Raw genomic sequence first — 16,486 nt, forward strand, 5'->3', positions numbered from 1 at the left:
ATTTTCCTAGAATGCTAATAAGAAAATATAAACTGGGTCACCAGCCAGACTGCATGAAAACAGATTTTACAGGAATCAGTTAAAAGGACACCGGCCGGCTGCTATGCTGAATGCCAAAGAACCTCTAGCCTAGAGTCACACTGCTGGCAGCCTGGGAGAGGCAGCCTTATCAAAACATCATGTCATATCAAACATAATGCTAATGAGATCCGTGGGGGGGGGGGTTCTTGTTTATCTCTAATTCATATATTCAATTTTACTTAATTTTTTATTTTTTTGAGACAGGGTCTCAATATGCTGCCCCCGGGGTAGTCTGGAACTCTTAAGAGGTTCCCTGCCTCTACCTTCCAAGCGCTTGAATTAAAAACATGAGCCACTATGCCTTTCCATTTTGAATTTACATTGATACAAGTCACAGTATTTTTTGCCTTGTTCAATGCTTACACTGTAATATAAAATCAACAGTGTAAATTACCTGGCCCCGGAGACTCATGATCACTGTTGTTCTCTTGAAGACAGTCTGCACATTATTCAAGTCTAAGTAGAATGGACTGAACACTTATCACTGGTGGAATTACGGCAGGTAACTAAGACTTCAGACAACTAACTGGGGCTGGAGAGAAGGGTCAGCGATTGAGAGCACTTGCTCCTCTTGCAGAGGATCTGTGTTCAGATCTCAGCAACACCATGGTAGCCCACAACCATCCCTAATTCCAGTTCCAGAGGATCTGAAAGCTTTTCCTGACCGCCTTGGGCACCAGGCACACACCCGGTACACACACACAGTGTGCAGGCAAAACACTAAGAAACCTTTCGGAAAAAAAAAAAAAAAAACCACGGATATGGGAATCATATTCTCGCAGTTCAGCTCTTATTCAACATCTAAACAAAAGCAAATTTCCCCTTTAAGGTAATAATTATAATTTTAAGAGAACTCAAGTCGATATGAATATTTAAGTACCTTCATGACATAATCTATGCTAATTATTAGCAACACAATCTGACTCCCCAAAAGCTGACTTCAGAAGCCCACGCTGTAGCCCTGACTACTCTGACTAGAAGTCTACAGTAATTACAGGAGATGCAGCTAGAAGCTTATGAAACTTGATACTGCAGGCTCTGCAGAGGGCCTTCTGACTCACCAACTACACAGCCGCTCTTTCCTGGACACTAGCCAAGGAGTGTTTACCTTCGCGCGCGCGCGCGCGCGCACACACACACACACACACACACACACACACACACACACACACACCCCCTAAAGGGCTAGTTCATAGATGAATGACTTATTCAAAGGAAAAGAAAAAGACAAATATCTTCAGTTTCAAGAGAAAAAGCATCTTGTTATCCTCTAGTTACTTCATATTGGAGGTAACAGGATGGGTGAGAAATGCTACATTGCTTATTATGTCTTAGAAACCCACCTAGTCCAAAAAAGTCCTCACTTAGAGGAAAACTCCAGTAGCACACTGCACAGTCCCCTTCTTCTTAGAGCGTCAATACAACATACACAGCAGTCTACCCAAAATCCTTCAATAATCTACCTTTTAAGAAAAAGAGATGGGGCTGGAGAAATGGTTTAGTAGTCAAGCACCACAAGTGCACAGAACTCCATCTCCGGGGATCTGATGTGTCTGCACACACGTGTGTACAGACATATATATACATATAGTAAAAAAAAAAAACATAAAAATAAATGTTTAAGAGAGAGAGAGAGCCAGGAGTGGTGGTTCACGCCCACTGAGGCTCATATTTCTAAGATCAGTGCGGTAGCGGAGGTCTGTGGGTACATTGTAAATTTCTCTTCTGATCCCAATTAGTCCCCCAACTTTATAGCATGTTTTTTTTCTGCCCCTCCATTCTGGATCATACTCCAAAGGAAGGAAGCTGAGGTGAGCTGAGGTCTGAGATCGGGAAAGTAGGGGCGGATCACACCTGGAGCACTTTGCACCTTGCCCTGTGAGGCCCATTAGAGGGGAAGCGTATTACAATCTGTACATCAAACAGCCAGAGGCAGCTGAGAACTCTAGAGGACCCACTGAGGCAAGGCTGGAAGACCCCTCCCTTGCCTCCTGAGTTCTCCCGCACCTGCCCACCTGCCCAGCATGGAGCCAGCGGGAGCCGGAGGGAATGCCCGGGCTTTTCTCCAGGAGGCCCCCGCCTACCCCGGGGCGGGGCCCGGGCTCCTAGCGGCAGAGCCACAGCCCAAACAGTTTCCTGCGCGAAGGAGGAAGAGGGAAGGAAGGCGCTGAGGATCACACACACCCAGCCCAGCTGCCGGCTTCTCCACCACCCCGGAGACCACGCGGGCCACTGTACTCTGCATCCGCTGCGAACCCCTAAACCAGGGCAGCCCGCTGGTCCCCAAAGATGGAGATCCCAGCCACCCACTATGCCGCCTCCAGGGCCGCCTCGGTGGCGGAGAACTGCATCAACTACCAGCAGGGGACCCCGCACAAGGTGTTCCAGGTGCAGACCGTCCAGAAGGCCAGCAAGGAGGTGAGTCCCCGGGCCCCAGCTGGGATCCGCTTGCTCCCCCGCTCCATGGCCGCGGCTCCGCCTCCCAAACTCGCATTCCTATGGGGTTCCAGGGACAAAGCCCCAAACCGTTTGCTTCCACCGTCTCACAGAGAACCCCTGAAGCCAACCAATGCAGACACAGATTTTGTACGCACAAAATCTCCCTTTCCCGCGGTGAGACAAGGTCTAGAGAGGAGGTGTTCTCAACAGTCTGGAAGCTGTCACAGTTTCTCAATCTGCTGGCTGTCTTGGCTAACAGAAGCTCATGGCCTCCAGACAACTCCCTAAACTTTCAAGGCAACTCTTCAGCCCTTACCCAAAAGGAAACCGTGAGAAACAAGCCCCTTGTAAGAGGACAAAAGCAGTGTGGGCTGCTGCCAGGCTCTGGCCACCCACATCCTGCCTTAGATGATGCGCTGCCCTGGCTCAAGCTGGGCTAAGGTTTAAAACCTCAGCTACCCCCGCCCATCTCTCCCTCGCCCTCCCCCGGCAATCGGACACAATCTTAACTGTTCACAGGTTTTTTTTTGTTTTTTGGTTTTTTTTTCTTTTGGCCGACAAGGAAAAAGGTTTTATTTTTGAAGCTGTACTAGATAATTAGGTGTAAATTTCAAGTTTATCTTTTTATTTAAAAGTGGAATATCTAATAGGATACGTTGAAGTAGCATTTGGCGGATCAAGCACAAACAGCACGTACACACACTGGCTCTGTCACCTGACAGTGATCTGCCTCTAATCAATGTGTTACTGAACGGATGCTCTGGTACCCTGGGCTTTAAGATAAGCCTTTCCAAAGGTGTATCCCCTATCGTCTTTGTGTCTGTACTTGCTGTCTGTGCTTCTATCTATCTTCTACACTAATCCAAAATACATCTGCTGGAGACTGCCAAATTGGATGTTAAACACTTGGCGACAGGGGCCTTTCTCAGGAAGTAAGGCTTGGGGAGCGGGGAGGAGGTACAGCAATACACACAGTCATGAAAACTGTCAGCATGAACCCACCGTGTTATGCTTATAAAGACACAAAGCCTAAGTGTACTTCCTCACACCAGCCGCCTCCAGCCATGTAATAATGAGAAGGCCCCAAGTAGATTTGACTTATTATCATGTCTTCTTTTCCCCACTGCATTGTTCTTAATTCCAGGATATTCCAGGAAGAGGGCACAAGTATCACCTTAAATTTTCTGTGGAAGAAATTATCCAAAAAGTAAGTTAAATGCCCTGTCTGGTGAATCATTTTGATTGGAATATTCTAGATCATTCTGACTGCAGGGTTTGATCTTGAGCTTTTACTATTGCTGCTGTGAAATTTCTGCGTAAAACGGCAGCATCTCTGCGGGCAAAGCCAAGTGAGACAGTGTGTACTGCCTCGGTTCTTTCTACTGAATTATTTAGAAAGTCAGTTATTTCCGTTCAGATAAATTACCCTTAAGAAGATCACACATTCCAAACAGTCTGAACTTAGGCCTTGTATGATTGAATGTAGTAATTTACTCTCCAGTCATGATTGCTTTTCTTACGCCTGCCTTTTAACTGGGTATTCAAATTAAGTACGCTTAGGAATTCAGGAGCAATAGAATGGCCAAGTGTGATTCCACTAATCTGGGGCAGGAAAGTTTGAAAGATTTTATGCCTGACCAATTATTAGTGGAATAAATTTAAAAGAGGGAACTGCAGCTTGCAGCCCAGCCATCTTGAAACTGGAAAGTTTGCCCTTTCCAGGAGAACAACTCCAGGAACTCAGGAAATTCCCTGAAAGGCACTGAGCTGCTACCCCTTCCTTTTGGAGTGGGGAGAGGCCGCTGTGTCTGCAGGGAAGGATGGGAGGCACACTGACAAGGGACCAGTCCTGTGCTGTGGGTCAGACTAAAGTGGTACCCGCTAACAGCGGATACATGCAGTCTCAGGGCTGGAACTCCTCACATCCCGAGACCTCACAATCGTGAGTGGTCATCGTTTCTAACAGCAGGTCACAGTGAACTGCACAGCGGAAGTCCTTTACCCACAGACGGGACAAGGTGCTGCCCCAGAGGTCAGCTTCACATTTGATGGTGAAATCGGCAAGAACCCGGATGAAGAAGATAACACATTTTATCAAAGGCTTATGTCTATGAAGGAACCACTACAAGCACAAAACATTCCAGGTACACACATAAAGCACAGGAAACATGCTTGAGATGTACTATTACCCATGCTCAAAATTGCTTGATGCTAACTATGTTTAACTATGTTAAAACTGACTTTTACAAAAATACTTATTTCCAATCCAATCCAGCAGTAAAAAAGAGGATCTGGAGTTTTACACATGCATGGCTTAATTTAGTTTTCACTCGCATTAGAACACTAGGAAGCATGACTAAGAATTTTGATTTTTAATCTAAAAAGGTTAATATTACATTCAGCATATAAATGTTTCCTCTACCAGACAGCTCTGGAAATGTGTCTCCACAAATGAAGCCAGTTCACCACTTAGCCTGGGTCGCCTGTGGCTACATAATGTGGCAAAATTCGACCGAAGACACATGGTATAAGATGGCACAGATCCAAACTGTCAAGCAAGTGGTACGTGTTCTCTCTCTCTCTCTCTCTCTCTCTCTCTCTCTCTCTCTCTCTCTCTCTCTCTCTTTCTCTCTCCCCCCCCCACAGTAAACTATTACCATGCAGATGGCATTTTTGCAAGTTACTATTCTTAATCTTTCATGCCAAGGCAATCAAACTTAGTTACTTATGATGCGTTATTCAGACTTTTCCAGAGCAAAGGGGCTGTAGCTTTATTAGCATACACTAGACAAAGACTCAGGTATATACTACACATTTTAATGAACCACCTTGTCTTTAATTTGCTTTACAAAGGTCCTGGGGGCCACTTTTTATAGCACTCACAAATAAAGGGGCACTTCAAAACTGTGAAGTTGTGAGTTAAAATTGGGCCTTTTTTTGGGGGGGGGGGTTATTAGGTTCAATACAGAATATTTCCTTTTTGGCAACCTAAACAGTGTATTTGACTTGCTAATGTCAAGCACCACTGAACTAACTGCAGTTTTCTCTGCTGAATGGCGGTTCCCTGGCTACCATGGTCTTTGGAGGCTTGGGGTAATTCTTGCTGTTCCTTGGCTCGTGCATGATCCTTTTCTGTAATCCCTCAGTCAGAATGACGACCTCACATCGTATTACGAGCCTTATGCTTCCTAGAGCCTAATACCATGGGTCTGTAGAAACGCATCTTCCTAGACCAGAAATACGTATGAATAAATTCTTTAGTTTTCCTTTTGGAGGTTAACTAGGGGATATTCAACTAGTAGCTGATGGGAAACAAGAAGAGTACCAAGAACACAAAGACAGTTTCCATAAACAGAGAAAGGGGCTTCCTGCTGCCTCTTTTGGTGTGCAGGCAACAGACCGCGGAAGAGCCCGGGTGCTGTGTCTCAGGGACCCTGGTAACCGCTCCTGAGACACCATAACCGCCAGCAGGACAGCAGCTATAGCGCTAGCGAGAGGCCAGAACTACCAATTCCACATGCGTCTCACAGACACCAACCTTGGTTACAACATTCCTTTGAAGCTACTGAACCATCAACCCAGGCCGGGTACAGGCTATAAAACCACAGTCATGATTTCTCAAGACACGCCCAGAAACACGCAAGCCTTTTCTTAATGTGTATTTAAAAAAAAAAAAAAGCAACCTGTAAGCCTTCACTAAATTATGATTTTAAAAGTGAGAATGTGATTGCAGGTCTATATTTATAAGCACTGTTGGCTGGGGAGCCCCACAAGAAGCCTGTGCTGCTCGTTGGAGTCTCAGCATGGCAAGGACAAGCTTAGGAAGCCTCAGTCTCATGGGCACAGCGCATTTCTGATGATGGTTTTAGCCCACAGATGCAGGAGTTCTGTGTAGCTCACTGCACGCATGCCTTTTCTTCCCGAAGTAACATAGAGTACAGAACAAAGCGTTAGATAATTCAGTCACCACCTTTATCGTTTTCTAAAGAACGCCTTTCCGCAGGCATTCCCACTGCCATCGCTGACACTAAGGGTCTGCAGATAAGAAGCTACGGACAGGAATGCTCTAAATAGCTGCCACGGATTAGCAAGTGAAGAAACAGAAACACAAGTTTTAGAATAATAAATACAAAATAATGATTTTTAAAATGTGATTTGAAAGTGTTTATTCAATATAGGAAAATATTTCTGTCAGGCTAAGTTGAAGGCAGTTATGAACTTCAAATTCATTTTTATAAATCAACATTAACTCAAAAATATTAAGATGTCATTTTGCCATAATATTATTTAAATGGTTTTTTTTTTGGTTATAGCCAAGAAATGATGACTTCATTGAATTAGATTATACCATTCTACTCCATGACATTGCGTCACAGGTAATATACGACTTATCTTTATTTGATGCCACTTTGAAAATCAGTAATTCTTTTGTCACCACATGGTCACCTTGTGCCTTTGGACTCTATGTAAAAGTTAATGAAAATGCAAGCAGGCACCAGGCTGGGGTGCATCATCTCTGCAGCAACTGGCCTTGCAGCTGCTGCTCCTGATGAAGGCACTGGAAATATTGCCAGCAAATAGAAACCCAGTTATGTTTTCTGATTTCCTAACAGCATTAACTGTCTTTATTTGCAGGAGATCACTCCCTGGCAAATGCAAGTTTTGTGGCATCCACAGTACGGCACAAAAGTCAAGCACAACAGCCGCCTCCCGAAGGACCTGGGAGCGGAGTAAACAGCCCTAACACCCAGATGAGATGGAAATGTTCCTAACGGTGTGGATGGCTATCCTCACTGGCACTTAGCCTAATACCAAGTGAATCCCACGGAGTCTCTCTGTTTGTCTTAGCTACGGCATAGATTCCATAATGAAGATTATTACTACATAAAAATGTCTTTCCAACAGTAACAATACTGTGTATATCCCCAAATAAAAAGTCCGCTTCAGTCTCGTGGAGTCTGACTGCATTGTATACTTACGGCACAGAGGCAGTGATGGTCTCTCTAAAGGCCACTTTGGGCTTTCCTATGATGCAAGGACAGCCATATTCTCTCTCCATTCTCTAAAATGAAGGGGGGTAACACTGTTTATATTTTATAAAGTAAAAGAAGAAAAAAATACCTTAGCATCATTCTATGAAATACAGACAAAAAACTGAACAGTAAATTTTAAATCATTTTAGTAACTGGCAAGAATCAGATGTGATAGTCTAATAACACAAACTACCTTTACATATCTTACAAAAGTAAATTCCAGTTTTGACTCATTAATTTATACTCAGTACCATTTGCTCTATCTGCCCAATCTACTGTTGATTCATATTAGCACATTCACTGGAAAAACACAATCTGCTGTTGATTCATATTAGCACATTCACTGGAAAAACAAATCTTTTATCAGGATTTGCTATCCTAACTGCAAAGACATAATCAGGCCACAATCTCACTAGTGTCAGCTTCTGTTTACATTTTGACCATATTCACACCTGATCTAGGAGGAGGGTTTTTGTTTTTGTTTTAACCTGTGTGGAACGGGCCTCCGTGCTTCGTTTTGTTTTCTGGTGTTTGAGACGGGGCTTCTCTGCAGAACAGCCCCGGCTGTCCTGAACTCGCTCTGTAGCCCCGGCTGTCCTGGACTCGCTCTGTAGCCCCGGCTGTCCTGGACTCGCTCTGTAGCCCCGGCTGGCCTGGACTCGCTCTGTAGCCCCGGCTGTCCTGAACTCGCTCTGTAGCCCCGGCTGTCCTGAACTCGCTCTGTAGCCCCGGCTGGCCTGGAACTCACAGAGATCAGCCTGACTCTGCCTCACAAGTGCTGGGATTAAAGGCGTGCACCCCCCACCCCATGCTTAATCTAATTAGTTGATTATTTGTGAGACAGGGCCTCAGTCACTCTGGCTGGAACTCACTCTGTAGCTCAGGCTGGCACTAACTCAGAAAGAGCCTAGCTTCTCTCTCTGGAGTTCTGGGATTAAGGCTACCTTGCCCTGGCCTTCATGCTTATGTATGTGTTTGTGTCTGTATGCATGCCCACGTATGTAGAGGTGCCAGGAGAGGGGACTGGATCCACTGGAGCTGGAACTAATAAAGGAGGTTGTGAGCCACTCAGCGTGGGTACCAGCGACCAGGTTCAAGTCCTCTGGAAGCACAGCAAGTGGCTTTAACCACTGAGCCACCTCTCCAGTCCTCATGAAGAGAAGTCCTGAGAGGTAGGCACACAAACAGGCTGTCTCCCCCAAGGCTTACTTTATTTGACCCGATAATCGACCAGGAATGGATGGGGGTCTTATTACAAATCCCAGAGCCTAGATTCTAGGAATCCATGATGTTTAACAAAGACTTGGATAAAAAATGACTAATTTTTAACACAAGAAGGGAAGCCCAGCAGTGTGCCATGCGTGGATACAAATCATAGCTAAGCCTGGAGAAGCACTATCAACTTAATCAGTACTTTGAGCAGCAGTTGGCTTTTTATCTTGATGACCTTGTGTTCCTATTAATCTTGCTGCCTCAACTTGCAGAGGTGTGACTATGGGATGAAGGCCACTCTGCCAGAACAAAGCACACTTGGTAACAAGGGCGGCTGCACGGGGCTGCGCTGTGAACCATACCTGAGCATAGATTTCCAGGTGTAATTCTCCCATCCCAGACACAATGGTCTCCTTGCTCTCAGTGTCAAAACGGACTTTAAATGTGGGGTCCTCCCGTGTAAACCTGCCAATGCCTTTTGAAAACTTTTCCAAATCATTCTTTAAAAGAGGAAGAAAAGTCATTGTATGATTAAGCACAAAAAACAACTGCATTTTTTGAGATGTTACTGAATAAATCCATATACACTGGCAACTAAGAAATAAAGCGGGTTCTGATGTTTTTGGAAAAAAATATGGCCACCACAGCCAAGACCAGGGCCCAGCCGGCCGAACAGGATTTTCTCTTCATACGAAAATAGAAAACAAGGGTCTAAGATTTAGCTCTCACTTCCCATCACACTGCCAAACTATCCATCGGTGGGAGCTGCCCGAGTGAAGGAAGTGCCGGCCACTTTTGGAGATCCGCTATGTAATATAGTCAGCATGTTTACCAAGAGTCTTCTGTAGAATCAGAGCATTAACTACTCTGTGAAGAAGACGGACAGCAAAGGAAATAGCACATCAAGATGTTTCTGTTCCCAAACAACCTCCTCAGTCATCTGATATACGTTTGTACTTTGATGTAATTCCACATAGTGAGTAGGCTAAGATGCCCACTTCCCTCAACTCCAGATAGGGAGCAACCTACGAGCTGTCAGAGTAGGCTCAACACAACCCAAAGGTCTTTCCAGGTATAATAAAGCAGACAGGAGAGGAAAGCCATGCTGATGAGAGAAAGGCAGGAGAGAAGCAGGAACAAGACCCAACCCATTGCTACCAGCACTAAGCATGGTGGGGGAGGGGAGGGAACACGGGCGCAATGGCTCAGTGGTTAAGAGAACTTCCTGCTCTTCCAGAGGATCAGAGTTCAGTTTCCAGCACCCATGTCAGGGGCTCACAACCACCTATAGCTTGAGCGCCAGTGGATCGAATGTTATTGACCTCTGCATGCACACACCCACACATAAATACATTCTATCTAAAGATGACAGAGAAGGCCATAAGCCAGAAACAGGTGCGCAGCCTCTGGAAGCTCAGAGCGACCCTGAGGAGGAAAGGAAATGGAAACCCCAATCATATACCCATAGGAGCCCAATTCTCCCCACAAACGTGAGCAAGCAAGGAAAAAGTTTTTGCCCAGAGCCTCCAGAAAAGAATACAACCCTGAGCTTGAGCTCAGGGGGGAGAACATTTGCTTCAGCCGGAGTTGAGTCCGAATCCCCACAACCCATGTACCACTGGATCTGGTAGCACCATCCCAGTACTCCCACGGCCAGATGAGTGGCAGAGACACGCGACTCACTGGAAGGTAGCCAGTCAGCTAGCCTGGTACACACGGGGGTGAACAACCGAGAGACTCTCAAGTTAGAAGGCAGGTGACGGTCAACACATGGGGTTGTCCTCTGACCATGAACATGTGCCTGCACGCACACCGAGAAGGATACACATGCACACAAAACACACACACACACAAATACACACACAAATGCATCCCTGCTTGATTAATTTAAACTGTAATGAATCATATCAGTCTCTAACCTACAAATATAAAATAAATACACTGGTGTAGTTTTACGTTACTAAGTTTTTGGAAATTTCTTACGGTAACAATAAAAACAAACACGTCCTGTATAAGAACTAGCAGCACCATTAAGCACACGCTTGGAGCTGTAACGCCGACTGCACGTGTCATCTCAGATATAACTGCGATGTAAGTTTGTAGACAAAGGGTAGGTGACTTGCTCAGGCCACACAGGTCACACACGAGGGCATCAGTTCCTACGCTGGTGCTCTCAGCTGACTCATGACTTCTCTCGCATCAGCCACGCTCCCATGCGGCAGAGGTGCAGTCCTGCTCACTATCAGAACTCAGGGCCTTAGGGTGAGAGGGACTTCATCAGGTGACTGGAACACATTTACGTGTGAGAAGACATCTTAAATGTTTTCACCCGATTTCCTTCTGTCATTGCGAGTTATTAACCGTGAGCTCTGAGTGTGGGACTGGAAAACACAAAGACGCCTTCCATTCCTAACCTCGCTAGCAGCCTTAATAAAGAACCTGAAACAGAGCTCTCTTTCAGAGATGTAAGGTGTAAGGGTCAGCCCCCACGAGATCCCGAGAAGATGGACTGTTTCCGTGACTTTCGCTCTCTTGACTTTCTCCTTTCTACACTGGAAACGATCTCAAAACAGACAAAGTAGCAGATGTTAATGATGTATCCTACAAGACAATTTACCCAAATATGTAAATGGCAGTTCTCAGATGGCAAAAAGTCTTAAAATGTTCACTCAATACATGAATGAATTAGCTCCAACAAGGCAACTTAGGAACTAAGTAAGTATGGCTCAGGATTGAACTGATGCCAATGGAGAGCAATACGAGTGCAAGGCATTCAAACAATTTTGGCTTTGTAGAAGGCCAAATGATATTAAACCTGATATATAACTGTAAAAACAGCACATAAATTAAAAACCCTAAATAGGAAATTATAGGTGAAGCTTTAAAAAGTTGTCTTATTGGCTTGTGGTATTATAATCAGATATCTCAAAACAAAACAAAGTCCAGGAATACATGATAGCCCACTAAGTCGTGACAATGAAGTATCATTACAACTTGGGACAAACACTGTCTTCTCCCCATTTCAGTAACCTAAGACTCCAAGAAGGTAGACTTGCTACTCAGAAGTCAATGTTATGGCTAAGAGTTATCAAGTCTCTCCACTATTAAATGCCATCTATTCCTCGAAATGCACTGAGGACTTATCAGGACCGATGAGTACATTAAAAGGCCGACTCAATACCAACAGAAGAAGGAGAAACCAGCCCAGTGCTGCTTCCCACAAGACGCCATGTGGAAAATGACGAGAGAAAGCTCACGTTCAGAGCAATCTGTTAAAGCTTAAACGCCTACCTTGTTAGAAGGCTTCATTGCTACTGAGATGACAGGTTCAGGAACGTGAATTGACTCCTAAAAAAACAAACAAAACCAAAAAAAAACCATCTTTTTAGGAAATCATAAAATAACTACAAGACAGTTTTAAGACTCAGCAATTGGCATACTCCATTAACATCAAACCTAAAGGCAATCACTAGCCAACACCTCAGGCTGGACATTATGGGTCTTAGTCTGTTTTGTATTAAATAAAGTAAGAACATAACATTAATAAACAAAGATGTATACTTACATGAACCCCTACCTCCCCAAATAACTTATCGACTTTATTGACCTAATTATTGAACATAATCACGACAATGAAGTTGAGTAAATGGTGGCACGGTATTCTTATTGCCTGCTCTACATTCCTGTTGTAGTCCTCTGATAAGTCATATTTTATTCATAATAAGGGAAACAGAAGGAATTCCAGTCTTCATACACACATATTATTTGATCAATGACAGGTCTAAGAAGCAGAAACTATTCTCATGTCACAAGTCAAGTTACTGAAGGCTAGAAAGGAACAGGAAGTAACTTGGCTAAGGACCAGGTAGGGAGAACTGGGCAGAAGTGAGGTTAACCACGACCCTTCCCTTCAGTGTCTAAGAGGACAATTCCCACAACAAGCAGCTACTTCATAGTACAATGGCAGGCATTTTCTTATGCACACAAGTGTTTTGTCTGTGTGTACATCTGAACACCAAGTCTGTGCAGGAGTGCAGGATGGACAGAAGAGGGTACTGGGAACCCAGCCTGGTTCCTCTGCAAGAGCAGATGGATGCTTAGCCACTAAGTTATCTCTCCAGCTCATGACAAGCACTTACACGAGGCCTAATCTAAAAGATAAAATGTCCTTATTGAGATCTTAAAATTGCAGATTTATGGGTTTTGAATGGTCTTATAATAATCTGTTAAACCCAGAGAATAATTTGTTGTTGTTATTATTTGTTTTGTTTTTCGTTAAGACAGGGTTTGTCTGTAACAGCCCTGACTGTCCTGGAACTCACTCTGCACCCAGGCTGGCCTCGAACTCACAGAGATCCATCTGCCTCTGCCTCCCGAGTGCTGGGATTAAAGATGTGTGCCACCACCACCTGGCACTAAGACACCTTCCAAGCATAGACATGTTGCTATCCCCAAGTCTATTCTAAATATTATAGTCTGGCCTTATAGTTTTCTGGGCTACTGGAAGAAGTCACTCTCCGGTCCCTGGTTTAGTAAGCAGTGCTCCACTGGGAACATCCTGATAATAACAAGAATTAAAGTGGCACCCAAGGTGGACAGCAGACCAGAGTAGAAGAGCTGGAGTTACGTGCTCCAGGTTTTATCTAGTGTAGTAAGGAGCTGCGGGCAGGCCTGCTTCTCATCCCGCCCCGCTCCCGGCCGCCTGGCTAGCTTATAACCCGAAATAACAACACACAAACTGTATTCATTTAAATACTGCCTGGCCTATTAGTTTCAGCCTCTTATTAGCTAATTCTCACATTTTGATTAACCCATATTTAGTAATGTGTGTAGCACCACAAGAGGAGGCTTACCAGGAAGATTCTAGCCTACGTCCATCTTGGGTCGGAGCTTCATTGCATCTGCCCGAGGCATCTGCCTCACTCCCAGCATCCTGTTCTGTCTACTCTACCCACCTATGTTCTGACCTATCAGGCCAAGCAGTTTCTTTATTAATTAACCAATGAAATCATCAGATAGATAGAAGACACACCTACATCATTCTAGTGAAAATTTTCCTCCACATTAAAATTTTACAAGATTGTGGAACGTTTTTACTAAGAAAAAAATCCAGGTGAGTAGGCCCGCACATAGCACTTATCCAGCTGATCATCAGAGAGCTATAACCAACAAAGGCCATGAGGAACAGTTAATGCAAGCCTTTGTAGCTGTTTTACTGCATATAAAATACACTACATATAAAATAGACGCCTAAAATTCAAATGATGAATAGCTTTGCAGTTACAGGGCTCACCATAGAAAGGCCACTGTTGTCTTTGTCCGTGAATGTGTCTCCACTTGCACAGTCAATGCCGAACAATGCACAAATGTCTCCAGCATACACTTCTTCAACATCCTGAATAAAGACATAATGCAATTTATACTTGCACATAAAATAAATCAAGGAACAACATGAAGCAACTGCATGTAAACATACTACACATAAGCAACGCAGAAACTCTTCCTGAATTCTACCAAGAATGAGCAAATCCAACACCAACAATCAATCATACCAAGACATGTCTTCAACAGTCTTTAAGATGCTACCTATGTGAACAGACAAGCTTTTACACTCAGTGGAAAATTCCAGAGCTATGGCTTCCTTAACTGGTCTGTTTTAAAGCAGGGGTGAGCTCTGCTGCCTCAGGGCAGTGAGACCCTGAAGGACATACACGCAAGGGAGACTGCAAAGGAAGTTTGGTAAACAAAGGTAGAAGAATGGAAGCCACTGAACTAAAAATATCTTTAATGTCTCACAGATGCACGCATCACGAAAACACAGGAAAGCTAGGACAAAGCACCGCTGCCTCCAAGCTTCCGAGTTATTGTCCTTCCTCCTTCCTTGCTCACGGTTCATTCATAATAGCTGTGGGGTGAGTGGCTTTCTTTGGTGACACATATTCGCCTGAAGCTGGCAAGAAATATCGGTGACAATTACTAACCCTACAGCCTGCCCCTCGCTGCCTACTGTGCAAAGCTGTCAAGTTTTCATCTTCCCAGAGATAAGAGGTAGGGTCTTCTAAAAACTTCCCATTTTTATTTAAACCAATAGGCTGAGAACACAGAGCCAGACTAGAGAGACGGGGCTTCAGCACTCAGCGTAACTGCTGTGACCTATCTATAAGGACGACAAAAGGCAAGTATAAGTCAAAGACCCAGACTTGAGAAGTTACAGATCTTCGGGTGGATTCTGGAGGCAATGCGGCCCTGCAAGAGTTTGCAGTATGGATCCAGGCTGGCTTGTGATTCTGCCTTCGGCATGTTCCTGAACGCACATACCCTCACTGCCAGTATCTTCGCTGCTCCTGAGTCAAGTACTAAATCCCACGTCGGACAGGAGTATAGCTCCTAATACTAACCAGTACCCTCACCTATGCTACCTTATTTCAGAAGGCAACGTCATCAAATCATGTGGAAAACTGTGAATTTATTATTCTTTTATCCCTAAGAACCGCCTTTCTAAATGCTTCTCATGCTTGTCCTCTCTGCCGACAGGGTCCCCTTATGTGTTTCAGGCTGGCCTTGTGATTCTGCCGTTGCTTCCCGAACACACAGCCAGAGTCTTTGCAGTTCCCGAGGACAGAGCCTGTACTGAATCCCAGAGTCTCTCTTCCTGAACCAGGGCCTCTGAGGAAGGAGACTAGTTTCTAGAGGAATAAACCAAGACCTCACCACCTGCCAACCATTTCACCTACAGCAGGGTGCTATCAGTTACAACACAGCCGAGTACAGAGGAACCAAGGAAAGCATCGCCTGCTGGCCGAAAACAGCGCCCTGGTGGTGTACTTGCCTCCATCATGTCGGCGTGCATGCGCACCAGCCTCTGCACGCGCACCTTCTTTCCCGTCCTTGTGTTGTAGATGGTGTTGCCCTTTTTTAATTCACCTTGGTAATTGCGGACATACGTTAGCTGTCCGAAGCGGCCGGCCTAGACGTCGAGAGTGCATTTTCACGAGAACAAAAGAAATGTCAGAAAGAGAAAAGAGTCAACCTCGCAAATCAAAACAAATTCCAGCTACATTAACAATGAAGAGACAAAACCAGAAAATAAAAGTATATGTCAAAAAAAATATATACAAAGAGTATCCAAGTTAAAAAAGAAAACCCGTTTTACTACAAATTTTAAGTAGCCAATTGCTTTTAAAAATTCAAATTTGTTAGCAAAAGTTTACATCAATAAGTAAAATACCCTGACATTAATAATAAAAGGATAAAAAATATTTATTACATTTACAAAATATGAAATATAGATTAAAAGAAATGTCTCCTTGGCACCTGTTGCTTCTCTGAGTTCAGTTCCCAGCACCCACATCATGCAGCTCACAGCGCCTGTAACTCCAGCTCCCTCTTCTGGCCTCTGTGGACACCTCCACTCATACGCATACACCCTCACACACAGACACTAATCAAAAATAAATCTCACACAAAATGGAACTGTACTATAAATGTAGAGAAGCTATTTCCTCCATATCTGCTGGGAGAGAAGAGCCTGCGAGAGACCCAGGAAACTAACACATCTTGCAAGACTCAGAACTCAGAGAGGCCTATGGTTCACGAGCGCCCCCCACTGGTTCAGAGCAGACACAGTTTCTGGGGAAAGAATTGGTGCCTTGGTGCGCAGCCTGCCAGCAGGGCAAAGATTCCAGGGACATGGCTTTCAGGAGGTATCACCACGGGGTGGG

General features: G+C 44.6%; 2 protein-coding genes across 2 annotated transcripts in view; one reads left to right on the forward strand and one right to left on the reverse strand.

The window, feature by feature from the left end:
* Gfm1 (G elongation factor mitochondrial 1) overlaps positions 1-16,486 on the reverse strand; it is a 40,722-nt gene that overhangs the window by 7,604 nt on the left and 16,632 nt on the right. Inside the window, exons 9-13 of the mRNA XM_038347133.1 lie at positions 15,595-15,732; positions 14,059-14,160; positions 12,057-12,113; positions 9,128-9,265; positions 7,500-7,582 (exon numbers count right to left, since the gene is read on the reverse strand). Of these exons, the coding sequence (XP_038203061.1) occupies positions 7,500-7,582; positions 9,128-9,265; positions 12,057-12,113; positions 14,059-14,160; positions 15,595-15,732 (518 nt within the window). The remainder of the gene's footprint in view (positions 1-7,499; positions 7,583-9,127; positions 9,266-12,056; positions 12,114-14,058; positions 14,161-15,594; positions 15,733-16,486) is intronic.
* Positions 1,885-7,466, forward strand: Lxn (latexin). Its single transcript, XM_038347135.2, has 6 exons — positions 1,885-2,499; positions 3,665-3,727; positions 4,487-4,664; positions 4,946-5,082; positions 6,834-6,896; positions 7,156-7,466. The coding sequence occupies exons 1-6, from the start codon at positions 2,371-2,373 to the stop codon at positions 7,252-7,254; spliced, it is 669 nt and encodes a 222-aa protein (XP_038203063.1). The 5' UTR covers positions 1,885-2,370; the 3' UTR covers positions 7,255-7,466.

The sequence above is a fragment of the Arvicola amphibius genome, chromosome 11, assembly GCF_903992535.2.
Source record: "Arvicola amphibius chromosome 11, mArvAmp1.2, whole genome shotgun sequence".
Lineage (NCBI taxonomy): Eukaryota > Metazoa > Chordata > Mammalia > Rodentia > Cricetidae > Arvicola > Arvicola amphibius.